This window comes from Sapajus apella, unplaced genomic scaffold, assembly GCF_009761245.1.
Source record: "Sapajus apella isolate SASKATOON/1434 unplaced genomic scaffold, GSC_monkey_1.0 scaffold26, whole genome shotgun sequence".
NCBI lineage: Eukaryota > Metazoa > Chordata > Mammalia > Primates > Cebidae > Sapajus > Sapajus apella.
The window spans coordinates 869,450-885,414 of record NW_022436966.1 but is presented as its reverse complement, the minus strand read 5'-3'; the positions used below and the strand labels follow the sequence as shown (position 1 = coordinate 885,414).

The 15,965-nt window shown below is 39.9% G+C and overlaps 1 protein-coding gene across 5 annotated transcripts in view; it reads right to left on the bottom strand.

The window, feature by feature from the left end:
* The window catches only part of EXOC6B (exocyst complex component 6B), a 661,151-nt gene extending 648,228 nt beyond the window's left edge, over positions 1-12,923 (bottom strand). For 4 of the 5 annotated variants that reach the window (XM_032292191.1, XM_032292190.1, XM_032292192.1 and 1 more), the window contains exon 1: positions 12,679-12,923. In XM_032292191.1, the coding sequence (XP_032148082.1) occupies positions 12,679-12,791 (113 nt within the window). In that variant the 5' untranslated portion in view covers positions 12,792-12,923. The remainder of the gene's footprint in view (positions 1-12,678) is intronic. The other variant, XM_032292194.1, reaches the window with a different exon arrangement.
* Positions 12,924-15,965: the final 3,042 nt, after the last annotated feature.

Below are 15,965 nucleotides of genomic sequence, written 5' to 3'. Positions count from 1 at the left end.
TCTATAGACACCTAGAAATATAAAATATAATTTATAATATATGACATCAAACTGCTTTTTAAAAATAGCCAAAACATTAAAATATTCCATTATTATTATCTGTTCTTTAGATGAACTCCCCTTAGTTCAAATACTGGAATAAAATCCATGCAATATCAGTTTGTCTTTGTGCACACTATGTTCCTTGCTTTCTAACTATTCCAGCAGACACTACTTCATCACAGAAATGGGTTTATTCTTCTTTTCCTAATCCAGTACAGATATCACTAAGAAATAACTTGTTAGTTGCCTCAGATCTCAAGTGTTTAAGTTCAGCTGTGTAACAGTTTTACCAGCTTCTCTCCCTTACTATTTTTGCTATTTTCCCTAAGCAAACTTAAAATGCCCAGGATCTCAAACTATGACACATTTCACAGACAAGCGACTATTTTTATTTCTTCTAGTTGCTTACAGATTGAAGTTTGATTTCAGTATATGATTAAAATAATTATTAAATCATTAGCGAATACTACAAAGTACCAGCTTCAATGACGAAAAGAATCAAAATATTTTTATTTTCCTCGATGACCTAATTAATATTCACATGTATCATATTCCAGCTAAAGCTATGTGAGATGTGTCACCAAAATTCTAAACTACTTGCAAAACCATACTAAATCATTGTCTTCATCAATAAATTTTTATAACTAATTCATATATTCTGTTGATGCTGAACATAACATAAACATACAAATACACGCCATAAAAGTTCAAGGTAAAGAATTTATTAAACTGTTGATATCCCCTGATTTGCTAAGAATTTTATTTGTAAATGAAGCAGTATTTTTTTTTTTTTTTTTTTTGAGACAGAGGCTAGCTCAGTCACCCAGGCTAGAGTGCAATAGCACAATCTCAGTTCACTGCAACCTCTGCCTCCCAGGTTCAAGCGATTCTCGTGCCTCAACCTCCTGAGTAGCTGGGACTACAGGCCTGCACCACCACACCCGATTTATTTTTGTATTTTTTATAGAGACAGGGTTTCACCATGTTGACCAGGCTGGTCTCAAACTCCTGACCTCAAGTGGTCCGCCCACCTCGGCCTCCCAAAGTTCTGGAATTACAGATGTGAGCCACCACACCCGCCTGAAGCAGCATTATCTAATGATATAACTGCATTCACCAGTAAAACCTTCTAATTTCAAATTATCACAGCATCCAAATATAATATTTTAAAATTCTTTTAAAATGCCTTTGTTTACTGATGTCTCTTTATAACTAAAATAATAAAGAGGTAGGTTTGAAGCTTTCCTTTCTTAAAAAACTGGTTTATTTAGCAATCACAACTCATTTCACAGTATATACTCATCACGCATTTAAGCACCATGTAACTATCAAAGGTTCTTTACCCTGGGCTCCCAAATACCAAAAAGAAAAATAACTGGGCTGGGCGTGGTGGCTCACACCTGTAATCCCAGCACTTTAGGAGGTGAGGCAGGCAGATACCTTGAGCCCAGGAATTTGAGAGCAGCCTGGGCAACATGGCAAAACTCCATCTCTACCGAAAATACAAAAAATTAGCTGGCCATGGTGGCACGCACCTGTAGTCCCAGCTACTCAGGAGGCTAAGGTGAGAGGATGGCTTGAGTCCAGCAGGCAGAGGTTGCAGTGAGCTGAGATTGTACCACTGTACTCAAGCCAGGATGAGAGAGGGAGAGACCCTGCTTCAAAAAAGAAAAAAGAAAATATCCCCCTTATAGAAAAATAAGCAAAAGACACACAAAAAATAAGCAAAGCACACACACAAAATACATTAAACATGCTATTCTGAGATTTTCAGCCTCACTCACAATAAGAAAAATAAAAATAAAAACTATACTGAAATACTATTTAACACTTATCATATTAGCAAAAGCCCAAAAGCCTTTGGGTTGTTAAAAAAAAAAAAAAAGCTATGAAGAACTTTACTGAAAGGGCTATAAAGAAATAAGCAATCTCATAGACTGCTAGAGGGAGAACAAAATGGTACAGCTTCTAAAGTGGATAATACCTACCAAACTCCAGATACATTCATCATTTACTTAACAATCTTACTTCTGGGAATCTATCCTATAGATACAGTATGAAATGTACAAAAGGCCAGGTACAGTGGCTCAGGTCTATAATCCCAGCACTTTAGGAGGTGGACACGGACAGACATTTGTGATCAGGAGCTCAAAACCAGCTTGGCCAACGTGGTAAAACCCTGTCTCTACTAAAAATACAAAATTTAGCTAGGCATGGTCATGGGCACCTATAGTCCCAGCGACTCACAAGGATGAGGAAGGAGAATCACTTGAGCCCAGAAGGCGGAGGTTGCAATGAGCAGAGATCACGCCATTGCGCTCCCATTTGGGAGACAGAGTGAGACTCCATCTCAAAAACAAAACAAAACAAAAATGAAATGCACAATAAAAATGACCAATAATCAAGGCTATCCCTTGCTGCATTGTTTTTTCTGGCAAAAGCCTGGAAATAATCCAAATATCCAGAAGCAGAGGACTGGTTGAATAAACCATGGTATATTTACATAATGGAATAGTATATGTAGCTATTTTTAAAAATAAGGAAAACCTCTATATACTGATATGAACAGATCTCCAAAATATATGTACAATTAAAATACTAAGCTGCAGAAGTCCATACAATAATACTATTTTGTAAAAGGAAGAAGAAAATAAGATAATATATGCTTCTATTTGCATAAGAAAGCAATGGAAGAATAAACAACAAACTAATTAAATGGGGAAATAAACAGAATGAGACAAAAAATGTTTATTAGATCTATGATTCATATCCTTTTCTTTCCATATTTTAAATAAAATATTTCAAACCCAGACAAGATAATTTACCTATATCATTTTTTATTTTCAAAGTTACAGCAAATAAGATTTCCAGGAGCTCAGGTTCCTCAGAATTACACATTTGATCTGATGATAACTAATAAACTCTTGAAATTTAATACAGCAATACTTACCAAATGCTACACTCCCATTTATTTTTCTCTGTGGTTACTAATTTTTCTGTGGTTTGAATCTAGTAAATCAGACAACAAATCAGCACAACCTCCACTGGAAGAGCTTCAGTGAAAATTTGTGTCTATTTAACTCAAACAAAATCAGACACAGAGCCCATTGCTAGCTAACTGAACCAAATCAGCATTGTCTTGTTAGCCACAGATTCTTTACAATGTTTTTATTTTTCCAGTTTGCTTGATAACTCTATGAGGACATTTTTTAAAAAACAAATTTCTCTTTACCAAACCACAAAAAAATTTATCCTCCTATTCCATATTATAATGAAACTTATTTAATATTATCCACCCCTTTTTACCCAAATGTACAATTTCAAATTTTCACTAAATGGTAAGCTTTATTTATATAACATACAGTCAGATTATAATGCTTTAATTATTAGAGTTACAATTCTTAAACTTGCAAACTTTTGATAACACTACAAACACTGAGGAATGACAGGCTTTAGGGGCCAATTATTTTAGATCACACTTTTCACTGATGAAGAGAAAGAAGAACTATAAAATTATATGTAGTTATTTAAAAAAGACATTTCTGATATGTGGAGGCTTTCTAAATTTTCATTAGGTTTCTTTTCTCTCAAAAGGTAGTCATATTTTTAAGACAGTTAACCTGCAAATCAGTTAATTAATTCCCAGATAATTAACAGTTGGTGATACAATTTTTTAATTCTTCTATTCATTCAACAAATATTTACTGAGCACCAGCTATATGCCAGGCATCCTTTGGGTTCCCAAGATATAGCAACAAACAAAAGAAACAAATTCCCTTATCCCTGGAACAGACATTCCAATAGGGTAGACAATCAAAAAATAAATGTCAGGCCATAACAAGTTATTCAAAGAAAAGTAAAGTTCCTCTCCTCATTGTTCCCTATCCTAATAATTGGCATCATCATCATCTGATTGCTTAGGCCAAGAGCTTTGGAATCATCCTTGATCCTCTCTTTAACTCCCATAACTAATCCACCATTTTGGCACTACCTTCAAAACATATTCTAAAGCCAGCTACTTCCCATCACCTCCTCCCTAATACCATATTGCATGCCATAACCACCTCTTGCCTCTTATTACTGCAAATATGCCTTAACTGGTTACCCTGCTTCCTCTTACTCTGTCTCCACACAGCAGCCAGAACATTCCTTGCTTGGTGGTGGTGGTGGTTGTTTTTGAGGCGGAGTCTGCTCTGTCACTCAGCCTGGAGTGCAGTGGTGCAATCTCCACTCACTGCAACCTCCACCCCCATGGTTCAAGCAATTCTCCTGCCTTAGCCTCCTGAGTAGCTGGGATTACAGGTGCCTGCCAACACACCCAGCTAATTTTTGTATTTTTAGTAGAGATGGGGTTTCACCATGTTGGCCAGGCTTGTCTTGAACTCCTGGCCTCAAGTGATCTGCCCACCTAGGCCTCCCAAATTTCAGGGATTGCAGGCATGAGCCACCATACCTGGCCACATTCCTTGTTTAATCTAAGTGACCACATGTCACTTTCCTGCTCAAAACTCTCCTGTACTTTCCCATAATACTTAGAATAAAAACTTTCCTGTACCTTCCCATAACACTTAGGATAAAATCAAAGTCTCTTCCCTAGTCTACATGATCTGGACCCCGACTATTTTCCTACAATCACTTCCCACCATTATCCTTTTCCTGAGGGCCTTGGCACTTACTGTTCCCTTCGTATGGAAGGTATTTCCCTCACAGAGGGCCATATGGCTTGTTGCTTCACTCTATTCAAACCTATGCCAAAGCTACCTTTCCTAACCCCCTAATTGAAAGCAATAACCCAGTCATTATGTAACCTTAATCGCTAAATAGCATTACATTATATATTTATTCATTTATTATGTAAGTGCCCACTACAGACTACATAAGCGCCATAAAGGTAGAGACTTGTCTATGTTATTGCCTGCTGTATCCCAGAGCCTGGAAGAGTATTTGGCACACAGACATTGCTCAGTATTGAATGAACATATGAATGAATCAATTCATTAATAAAGCCACTAAAGTGACATCATTATAATGTATAAACCTGTATATAACATGTTAACTGAAAAGGCAAGATACATAATAATCATCTAATACTTAATGTAATAAAATGCATATGAAAAAAGTTAAAAGGAAATATAAAAATATAAAAGTGGTAGGAAGGTAGTAGAATTAAGTTAGTTGTCTGTTTCTTCTTAAGTCATTCTATTACATTTATAATTATAATATAAAAATGTTCTTTTTAAAAGGGAGCTACTATTAAAAAATAAGCATGAGCAATGGCAATGTCCTTCCCCCTCAGTGATTGTCAAGGATGGAGTATATCACAATCACCTGAAAGGCTTTTATACATTTATTTTCTATCTCCTCCTCCATTCTCCACTCCATCCCAAAATAAGCCCTCCCAGGATCTGATTATTGATAAGTATGATATCCCTTAGATATGTGCGAGCAGGAAAAGGAAAAAAAAAATAGGCTAACCACTAAACAAACAAAACTCAAAAAAAATAGAAATACTTAAGTCCACATAGCAAACCTAAGAGTAAAGGCAGAAGATGACTCGCACAAGTACCACGACACCCCATCTACGTTGGAGGAAGATTATGAAAAGAAAAAAGAGGCCAGGCACAGTGGCTCATGCCTGTAATCCCAACACTTTGGGAGGCCAAGGGGGGCAGATCACGAGGTTAAGAGATCAAGACCATCCTGGCCAACATGGCCAACCCCATCTCTACTAAAAAATACAAAAATTAGCTGGGCATGGTGGCATGCGCCTGTAGTCCCAGCTATTTGGGAGGCTGAGGCAGGAGAATTGCTTGAACTGGGGAGGCGGAGGTTACAGTGAGCAGAGATTGCGCCACTGCACTCCAGCCTGGCGCCTGACAACAGAGAAAGACTCTGTCTCAAAAAAAAAAAAAAAAAAAAAAAAAAAAAAAAAAAAAAAAAAACCAGAAAGAAAGAAAAGAAAAAAGAGAGAAAGAAAGGAAGCATCCTTCATGATACCTGCTAGGCAGTAGTCCTAGCTTGGTACCTTGGATGGTACCTTGCTAAGCAGCAGCAGATACCATGAAGGATGCTTTCTCTTCATTTTTCTCATCATTTTTTAGATAAGAAAAATTTGCCCACTTGGGTGGTAAGTTGCTTGTAAAAGTAAGTTGATTTAATTTATTAAAGAGAGCCATGGACCTATAATGAGAAAGTGTCATGAACCAAGGATCATGATTAACTGATCTCTGTACAAATGAATTAATGGGAGGGGGTGCTAGATGGAAAAATAAGAGCCATGCGGCCAAAGTCACAGAAGTAGTAAGTGGGGATGCCAGGTTCCCCCCATATTTAATTATCAAATGACCTTAAATAAAACAGCCTTTTGAAAATATCCTCAATTTGTTTCTTGTAAGAGCTAACTTTATAAAAAAAACAACTTTAAAAAGCAAGACAGGAAATTATTCCTACACCCATAAGTACAGCTTTGTAACAATAAAATATATAAGGCAAAGTTCTAGAAGGAAAAGCACCAAAACAACAGCAGTTGTGTCATAGGATTGTAAGTTAATTTTTAATCTAGTTTCCAAATTCCATATTCCATATTCCAAATTCCAAATTCCATACTGTTTTAACAGTGAAAAAGGTAAGACTTTATCATTAATATACTTTATGTTACACAAGACTGGGTAATATGACACAAAATAATTCCATAAGACAAATATCAGTCCCTAAAGTAAAGTTCTTCACCAAGATCAAATATAGCAATCAGATCATTCTTATGATACAGGAATTGAGCTAAAAAGAGAAAGCCTTTAGCTGAAAACCAGAGCAAACTTCCCTGGGTGAGAATACTAAATGAAGAAAGTTAGGCTAACTAGCAAAATCAAATAAACTCTGTAACAGGGTTAATGTTGCATTTCTGCCACAAATAAGGAACATAAATCATGATAAGGAGATCAAAATAAATCAACCAGGAATCTGGGGTTTTCATAAAAAAAGACAGCACTCAACAAATGGTGTTAGAACAACTGGATAGCCACATGCCAAAGAATGATATGGAAAACTCTTCCTCACATCATAAACAAAAACTAATTCAAAATGAATCACAGATCTAAATGTAAAAGATAAAATTATACAACACTTAGAAAAACTATAGGAGCAAATCTTCATGATCATGCGTTATACAAAAGTTTCCTAAAAACAACATCAAAAGCATGAGACAAAACAAGAAAAAAAAAATGATTAGTGGACCTCATTTAAATTAAAAGCTTTTGTGCAGCCAAAGTTTAGAACATGAAAGATATCAAAAAGTGAAAAAGACAAATCACAGAATAGGATACAGTATTGCAAATAATATATCTGATACAGGACATATTCAGAATACATAAAGACCTCCTACAGCTCAACTATAAATAAAAAATTTTAAAAAAAAGCAAATGGGCAAAGGGTCCAAAAAGGATAAACAATGACCAATAAGCACATGAAAAGACTAGCTATTAGGGAAATGCAAACCAAAACTACAATGAAATGCAACTTCACAACCACAGGATGGCAAAGTAAAAAAGATAATAACAAGTGTTGACAAGGATGTGGAAAAATTGGAACCCTGATACATTGCTATAGGAATGTAAAATGGTACACACACTTTGGAAAAACAGTCTAGCAATTCCTCACAATGCTAACCACAGAAATACCATACAGCCTAGAAATTCCTCCTAGGTACATCTTAGGCAAAAATGAAAACATATGCCTATACAAAAACTAGAATACAAATGGCCATGGCAGCATTGTTCCACAGCCCCAAAATGGAAACAACCCAAATGTCCATAAACTGATGAACAAATAAAATGTGGTACATCTATACAATGAATTTATTATTCATCAATAAAAAGAAATTAAGTACTGATAACATGCTACCACATAGATGAACCTTGAAAACATTAAATTACCAAAAAACACATATTGTGTGATTCCATTTATATAAAATGTTCAGATGCCCAGAACAGCCAAATCCATAAAGAAATGTAGTGATTGCCTAGGAGGGAGAGGGAACAGAATGAAGAGACCACTAATGGGTACAGGGTTTCTTTTTGAGGTAATGAAAATTTTCTAAACTTAGGTTGTGGTGATTGCTGCACAACTCTGTGAATATACATACCAAAAAACATTTAATTGTACACTTTAAATGGATAAGTTGTATGATAACACTAATTATACCTCAATATAGCTGTTTTTTAAATGGCAGTGTATTTCACTATTAAATTTTAAGTTTGAGGTCAGGCACGGTGGCTCACGCCTGTAATCCCAGCATTTTGGGAGGCCAAGGCAGGCAGATCACGAGGTCAGGAGTTTGAGACCGGCCTGACCAACATGGTGAAACCTTGTCTTTACAAAAATACAAAAAATTAACCAGCATGGTGACATGTGCCTGTAATCCCAGTTACTCAGGAGGCTGAGGTGAGAGAATTGCTTGAACCTGGGAGGCGGAAGTTGCAGTGAGCCGAGATTGCACCACTGCACTCCTGCCTGGGCAACAGAGCAAGACTTCGTCTCAAAAAAAAAAAAAAAATTTAAGTTTGAAAACAAAATCTTAAATAACAATTAGACTGAATGTTAATTGTTATTACCCAGAGTACAAAGTGAAGAAATGGCTTCTGAGTAAGTGATATAAAGGAAGAGTAGAGATATAGGGATGGGATTTGAAAAATGAAAATAGAGAGCTATTGTTCATGATTTGTGATCAAAAATTTAGTATTTATAATATAAAACAGGAATCAACAGTATTTTAAAAACAGGACAGGTTTTAACATCTTACATGCCTCTTTCCAAAATTAGGACTCACAGATAACAAAATGATTTTTAAGATAAAGACAAAGAAAGAGATAGCTACTTTCCTGAAAGAACCTGCTAGGCAACAACCTCTCCAGGTGTGGATATGCTTGGGCCTTTCAGAATTACAATGAAAAAGGAGAGGTGGTATACCTTATGATATATGGGAATCTACCAGCATTGCATGTACAGTGCAAAACTGAAATAATAGTAATATAATGAAAAAGTCAAGCCATTGTGACTCCTCAAACAAAAAAGGAGTAAGACTGGAAAAATAATCTATTATCATAGCAAAGAAAGAAAGCAAGTAATGATACACAAATAATACCTGGCAAAGTAAAGAGTCTGGTCAGGCAAGATAGCCAAGTGGATTTTTTTGAAGAGCAGGTATTTTAGGGATGGATATACTAATCTAATATCTGCTCTCAATTTACTTTGTTCTTTGGTTTTTCTTTAGCTAGAAAACCTATCTCAGGAACAGTTAAGAATCTGGTGCCTTTACAATGTTACCTCAAAAGATGGAAGGAAGAGGAAAGACATAATATGAAGAGGAGTAGAGAAGTTTGAGATTTACAGTTGAGTAGTTAAGGCAAGAGAGCCACTGCCTTAATCAAAGCTGTTTAATGATAGTGATGAAAAACAAGAGATAATGACAATAGAGGCCTATCCCAAGTAAGGCAGGGGATCTGAAACATCAAGTCTGTGCATGCTGCTGCCTCTGAAAGGAATAAGGAAAAAAGGTAAGATCATCCCCTATGAATATGGGTAGGGACAGCTAGAGTAAAGACAAAGACAGTGGGTACTCCTTGTATTCTAGGATGTTCAAGTGAATGAACCCTGGGTCTGATAGTAAGATTTAGTGTAATCTCCTTTTAAAAAAAAAAAAAAAAAAGGTTGAGACGAAAAATGAAAAGCTCATGATAATCACATAGAAAGTCAAGAAAAGCAACTAAAACTAGCAGTGAGTCTCAAACTTTTTTTTTTACAGTGTCCCCTTAGGGCAAAAGATCTCTTAATCTATCTCCCTACACAAAATCCCACTTTTCAGTGGAAAAAAAAACTCAGTAATAACAATGAAACAAGTTTTAGGGAGACTGGGTAACTTATTTTTAAACCATAACGTATATACAGTTGCCCCCTGTATCTGCAGGTTCAACCAACCTCTCAAATCAAACTTTAAAAAAAAAAAAAAAATTGGACAGTTGGACAGTGGCTGGGCGCAGTGGTTCTCGCCTGTAATCCCAGCACTTTGGAAGGCTAATGCAAGTGGATTGCTTGAACCCAGGAATTCAAGACCAGCCTGGGCAACATGGTGAAGCCCCATCTCTACATATAATATAAGAAAGTAGCCAGGTATGGTGGCATATGCCTGTAGTCCCAGCTACTCAGGAGGCTGAGGTGGGAGAATCACCAGGAGGTGGAGGCTGCAGTGAGCAGTGGCTGCAGTGACTGTGCCACTGCACTCCAACCTGAGCAACAGATTGGGACACTGTCTCAAAAAAAAGGATGGTTGCATCTGTACTAAACATGCTACAGACATATGTCTTGTCATTATTACCTAAACAACACAGTATAACATACATTTACATGGTATTTACATTATATTAGGTATTATAAGTAATCTAGAGATGATTTGAAATATACAGGAAAAGTGTGTAGGATCACTGACCCTTACAAGCTGAAGAAAATGGGAATTGAGAGAAGCACAATGGTCCCGATCATAAGGCAGTGGGGGTGGAGAGACAGGCAACTGTGTGGAAGAACTGCTCCAAAAACGGCAGCTAAAAGTCACTTTAAAGGAACAAAGGGGCCAGGCACAGTGGCTCATGCCTGTAATCCCAACACTTTGGGAGGCTAAGGTGGGAGGATCATTTGACCCTAAGAGTTTGAGACCAGTCTGGGCAACACAGCAAAATCCCATCTCAAGAAAAAGTTAAAAACTTAGCCAGGTGTGGTGGTGGTGCACAGCTGTAGTCTCAGCTACTCGGAAGGCTTAGGTGGGAGGATCTGAGCTCAGGAGGTCAAGGCTGCAGTGAGCTAAGATAATATCACTGCACTGCAGCCTAGAAGACAGAGGGAGACCTTGTCTCAATAAAATGAATATTAGGTGGTTTTTGCCATTACTTTTCATAAATAAAGAGACAAAAGGCAAACTACTAAGGATAGTTATGACCCGGGGTGGTACTGGAAGAAATGTGCTAACAATGTGTCCTTGGGAAGGAAGCTGTGCAGATGGAGATGAGGAGTAGTTTTCAGCCTGCCCTCCTTCAATTAGTCTTTTCTGAGTCAACTCACTCCATGAAAACGCAAGCAGTAATAACTTTTCTGACGGGAGGGGCAGTGACCCAGGACTGTGCAATAAGGGTAAGATAGTTATCTATGTATTGGCTCCATGGAGAACAGAATGCACAACAGTATGGGATAAGGATGAGTCTGTTTTGTTCTAGAACACCAGCAACATGAGGGGAAAGGGGAAAGTAGTTCAAAACTGGGCTTAGGCTGGGCGTGGTGGCTCACACCTGTAATCCCAGCACTTTGGGAGGCCGAGGCAGGTGGATCACCTGAGGTCAGGAGTTCGAGACCAGGGTGGCCAACATGGTGAAACCTCGTCTCTAATAAAAATACAAAATTATCTGGGCGTGGTGGCATGCACCTGTAATCCCAGCTACTCGGGAGGCTGAGGGAGGAGACTCGCTTGAACCTGGGAGGCGGAGGTTGCAGTGAGCCAAGATCGTGCCACTCCGGCCTGGGCAATAAAAGCAAAATTCCATCTCAAAAAAAAAACAAAAACAAAAACAAAACTGGGCTTAGTGAGTAATTATCAACAGGAAGTTGGGGTAGCCGGTAATCCCCAGCTGAGGCAAAACAACAGTGGCTAAGTGTCTGGCTCCAGGCTACCCGAGCAGGAATCTGAGTCCCCACTTGATTTTTTCTGTGACCTTGGGCAAGTCACTTAACCTCTCTGTGCCCCATCTGTAAAAGGAGAGTAATAGAACCTACCTAATACGGTTGTTTTGTGGCTTAAATAAGTTACATTCGTAAATCACTTTTATAAGTCTTGACTTTATGTAACAAGTGCTACCTAAATTTGCTAAATAAGTTGAGGTAAGTCAGGATTTCTTTTGACATCTCCAAATAAAATGGAGATGAGACTGCAAAAAAAAAAAAAAAAAAAAAAGTAGTAACTGGAGGCCGCAGCAGGGTCAATTTTCCCCAGCAATGAGGAAGCTGCACCGTGGGCGAGGGTCGTCCCGGTAACAGGGAAGCAGGGATAAAGGAGCAGCAGCTCCCAGGAGAGGGGCGCGGGTTGGGGGAACTTCCATCCAGGCCTAGGATTTTCAGGGACTCGTTTCTGAGAAGGGGCTGTGATTCTGAGCCAAGACTTTGATTTCGAGCACCAGACCGTGGAGTGAAATTCTGTGTTGTCTGAAGAGCAGGACTCCTGCCTAGGACAGGACGGAGTTGGAGTCGGAGGCAGAAAGGTGACGTCCCGGGGGAAGACATGACAAGAGCCACCACCATCTGTCGGGTGCCCTCTAGTTCCCCAGCGCCGGGCCAGCCTCGGAGGGAGAACGAAGGCTGCTCTAGCCCGGAGGGAGGCAGCGGGAGCCTCCTGAGTCACTGGGCGGGGGAGCGCCGGGAAGAGACCCCGCGTCGGGGCTGCGAAGGGAGACCCGCCTCGCCCGGGATGCAGGGTCTCTCCGAAGGGAGGGGCCGGCGCCGGCCTTGGGGACAGCCGGCCGGAGTCCAGACACAGAGGAGCCTGCCTCGTCCCGCCGGTTCCCGCCCATTCCCGCCCGTCGGTGGCCCCGGCACCCGGGGTACCTGAGCGTGGGCCCGATGCAGGCCGTGTCAGTGCTCTCGATCTCTCGCAGGATCCGCTCGTGCTCTGCCGCCGTCTCCAGGCTCTCCGCCTCCGCCATCTTACCCCGCTCCATAGACTGGGGGCGCCCGGCAGCGTGTCCCCTCCGTCGGCTCGGCTCACCTTTCAGCTGCCCCACACTCCCTCTCCCACCCCAGGCTCCACAGCCACCCCAGCCTCTGGCTACCCGCAGGCCGACCCCTCCCTCAGGCTCGGCACGCCCCCTTGCGTCACCGCGTCTGTCGGCGTTCTGCGCAAAGTCCGCTGGGATTTGTAGTTCTCTGGGAAATGCTAGGTTGGATTCCGTTCATTTATGCATTGAATCCACAAATACTTGTTGAAAGCTCTCTTTAAGCTAAAAACAGTTAACAACACTGCGTAAACAGTGATGATCAAGGCAGGCAGTGGCACTAAGCCTACAAATTCTTGTTAACCACCTTTGCCACAAAGTGCAAAGGCTCTGTAGGTGCAAATAATAAAGACTAACAATGTCTGACAGAGGCCTTACAATATAGTTGGGGAGACGAGGAGCTGGAGAATTCAAAACTGTGGGCTGTAAGCCATTTCAGAGAATGGAGTTCAGGGATGTCTTCTGGTTGCCAAGGGTTCATAAAGAGACTGGGTGTCGAAGGTTAAAAGGCATAACTGGAAGCTGTGAGGAGAACCCAGACAGCCAAAAAGAATTTCATTTGCACTGAACTGTAAAGAAGTAGTAGTAAGGGCTGGGTCTGGAAAGGTATGTTGGAGAGAAATTGTGAGGAGCCTTAAATACTGGTCTGAGAAATGTGAACTTTGTTCTAATGGTTCCACTGATCTAACAACAAACTGCAACAGATGCACCTGGAAACATTATTTTTTTTAATACAGACTGATTAATGGTCATACATCTGGAGGTTCTGATCCAGGCATCTGCATTTCATAAACTCCCCAATTACAATCTAAAAATCAGATTTATTGATGAGTGCTTGAATTTTTGCATAACACAATGAATGGGAAGTCAGGGAAGGTTTTTAAGAGAAGTCACACAATCAGAATCTGGGCATTAGGAAATTTGGTGAAGAGCAAGCGTACAAGATGTGCAGAGATAGAGAATCTGGAGATAGGAAAACACTATAGGAGATGATAAGGCCTAAACCAGGGAAGCAGCAATGAGAATGAAAAAGAATGAACAAGTAGGAAAAACCTCAAAAAGGGAGAATTGCCAAAATTTACTAGATATCAAGAAGGAGGCTGGATATTACTCCAAGGTTTAGTACTAGAGTAAGTAGTAGAAGAGGGTTTTCACTGACAAAAAAAAAAAGGCATGTGAGAAGAACCAAACTGGAAGTTTAGGCTAAATAATTTGTGCTACAACCATACTATAGACTGTTATGCGATCATTAAAAAGAAAGACAAAAGACTCTACAGTCATACATGAATCTGTCTCCAAGCTGTAGTGTTGAGTGGAAAAAAGCAAGGCATGAAACAATATATAAACCCTGTCCTCATTTGCTTTTTAAAAGAATAAATACTTTGGGAGGCCAAGGCAGGCAAATCACGAGGTCAAGAGATCGAGACCATCCTGGCCAACATAGTGAAACCCCATCTCTACTAAAATATAAAAATTAGCTGGGCTTGGTGGCACGCATCTGTAGTCCCAGCTACTTGGGAGGCTGAGGCAGGAAAATTGCTCGAACCTGGGAGGCGAAGGTTGCAGTGAGCCAAGATCGCGCCACTGCACTCCAGCCTGGCACCTGGCGACAGAGCGAGACTCTGTCTCAAAAAATTAATAATAATACTAAATATTCACATATATGTTTTGATATACACATATACACATACATATATATATAATATTACATAGATTATTTCTGAAAAGATGACCAAAATAATGTTAACAGTAGTGGCAGCCAGGAAAAAAAATTGGAAAGAAGTGGTCTGAAGTAAAAGAAGGTATTTTTAATTATCTATCCTTTGCACTCTTGAAATTATTTTCCTTGTGCATTCATTGCTTTTTTTTTTTTTTTTTCCCTGAGACAGAGTCTCGCTCTGTCACCCAGGCTGGAGCACAATGGCATGATCTCAGCTCACTGCAAACTCCACCTCCCAGGTTCAAGCAATTCTCTGCCTGGGCCTCCTGAGGAGCTGTGATTACAAGCACCCGCCACCACACCAGGCTAATTTTTGTATTTTTAGTAGAGACGGGGTTTTGCCATCTTGGCAAGGCTGGTCTTGAACTCCTGACCCTGTGAACCACCCACCTCAGCCTCCCAAAGTACTGAGATTACGGGCGTGACCCACCGTACCTGGCCACATTGCCTTTTAAATAAAAATAGTAGTTGTTAACCAAGAACACATTTTAAAAATAAACCAGTAGTGAGGAGAATGGGTTATAAGTCCTGGTTTGCCAGGAAGAGAGAAAGTTGATAAACCTGCTTCCAGATAATCTCTGGCTGTGCTCGTTTTGTTCCATTACTCATGTTTAAACAATTCCAAACAGATGTAGGAGGGGTAGGGAGAGTATGGAGCCTTTTGTATTCCTAAAGATCTCTTGAAATATATGACCGAGGGTCCCTTCAGACACCCATTTTAGCATCTCACTCAGCAAATTTCTCACCCATCACAGGAAGCAGGCTGCTGCATAGATGAGATATGTTCAGTAGTGGTTAAACTAGCTTCTGCTACTGTCAGCAGTTCTTGTGAGCCTCCACAGAGGCCAGAGGCCACATATCTTAGCAACAGGGAATGAGTCTGGAGTAAGCAGTATTGGAACCCTCCAGTGAAGATGGCCTGTCTAATGTTAATGTCCTCCAAATAGAAAGAATGTGAGTCCCATTGATTCAGTTCCAGCATTAGTGGTTAAAATGTATTGAGCAGGCTGGGCACAGTGGCTCATGCCTGTAATCCCAGCACTTTGGGAGGCAGAAGCAGGTGAATCACTTGAGGTCAAGGGTTTGAAATGAGCCTGGCCAACATGATGAAACCACGTCTCTATTAAAAATATAAAAATTAGCTGGGTGTGGTGGCAGGTGCCTGTAATCCCAGCTACTCAGGAGGCTGAGGCAGGAGAATCACTTGAACCTGGTAGGCGGAGGTTGCAGTAAGCTGAGATTACACCATTGCCCTCCTGCCTGGGTGACAGAATGAGACTCCACCTCAAAAACAAACAAAAAATGTATTGGGCACTTTCTGTGTGGCAGGCACAATATACAAAGTAAGTACTTCATATACATTAACCTCATTAAATTCTTTTTTTTTTTTTTTTTTTTTT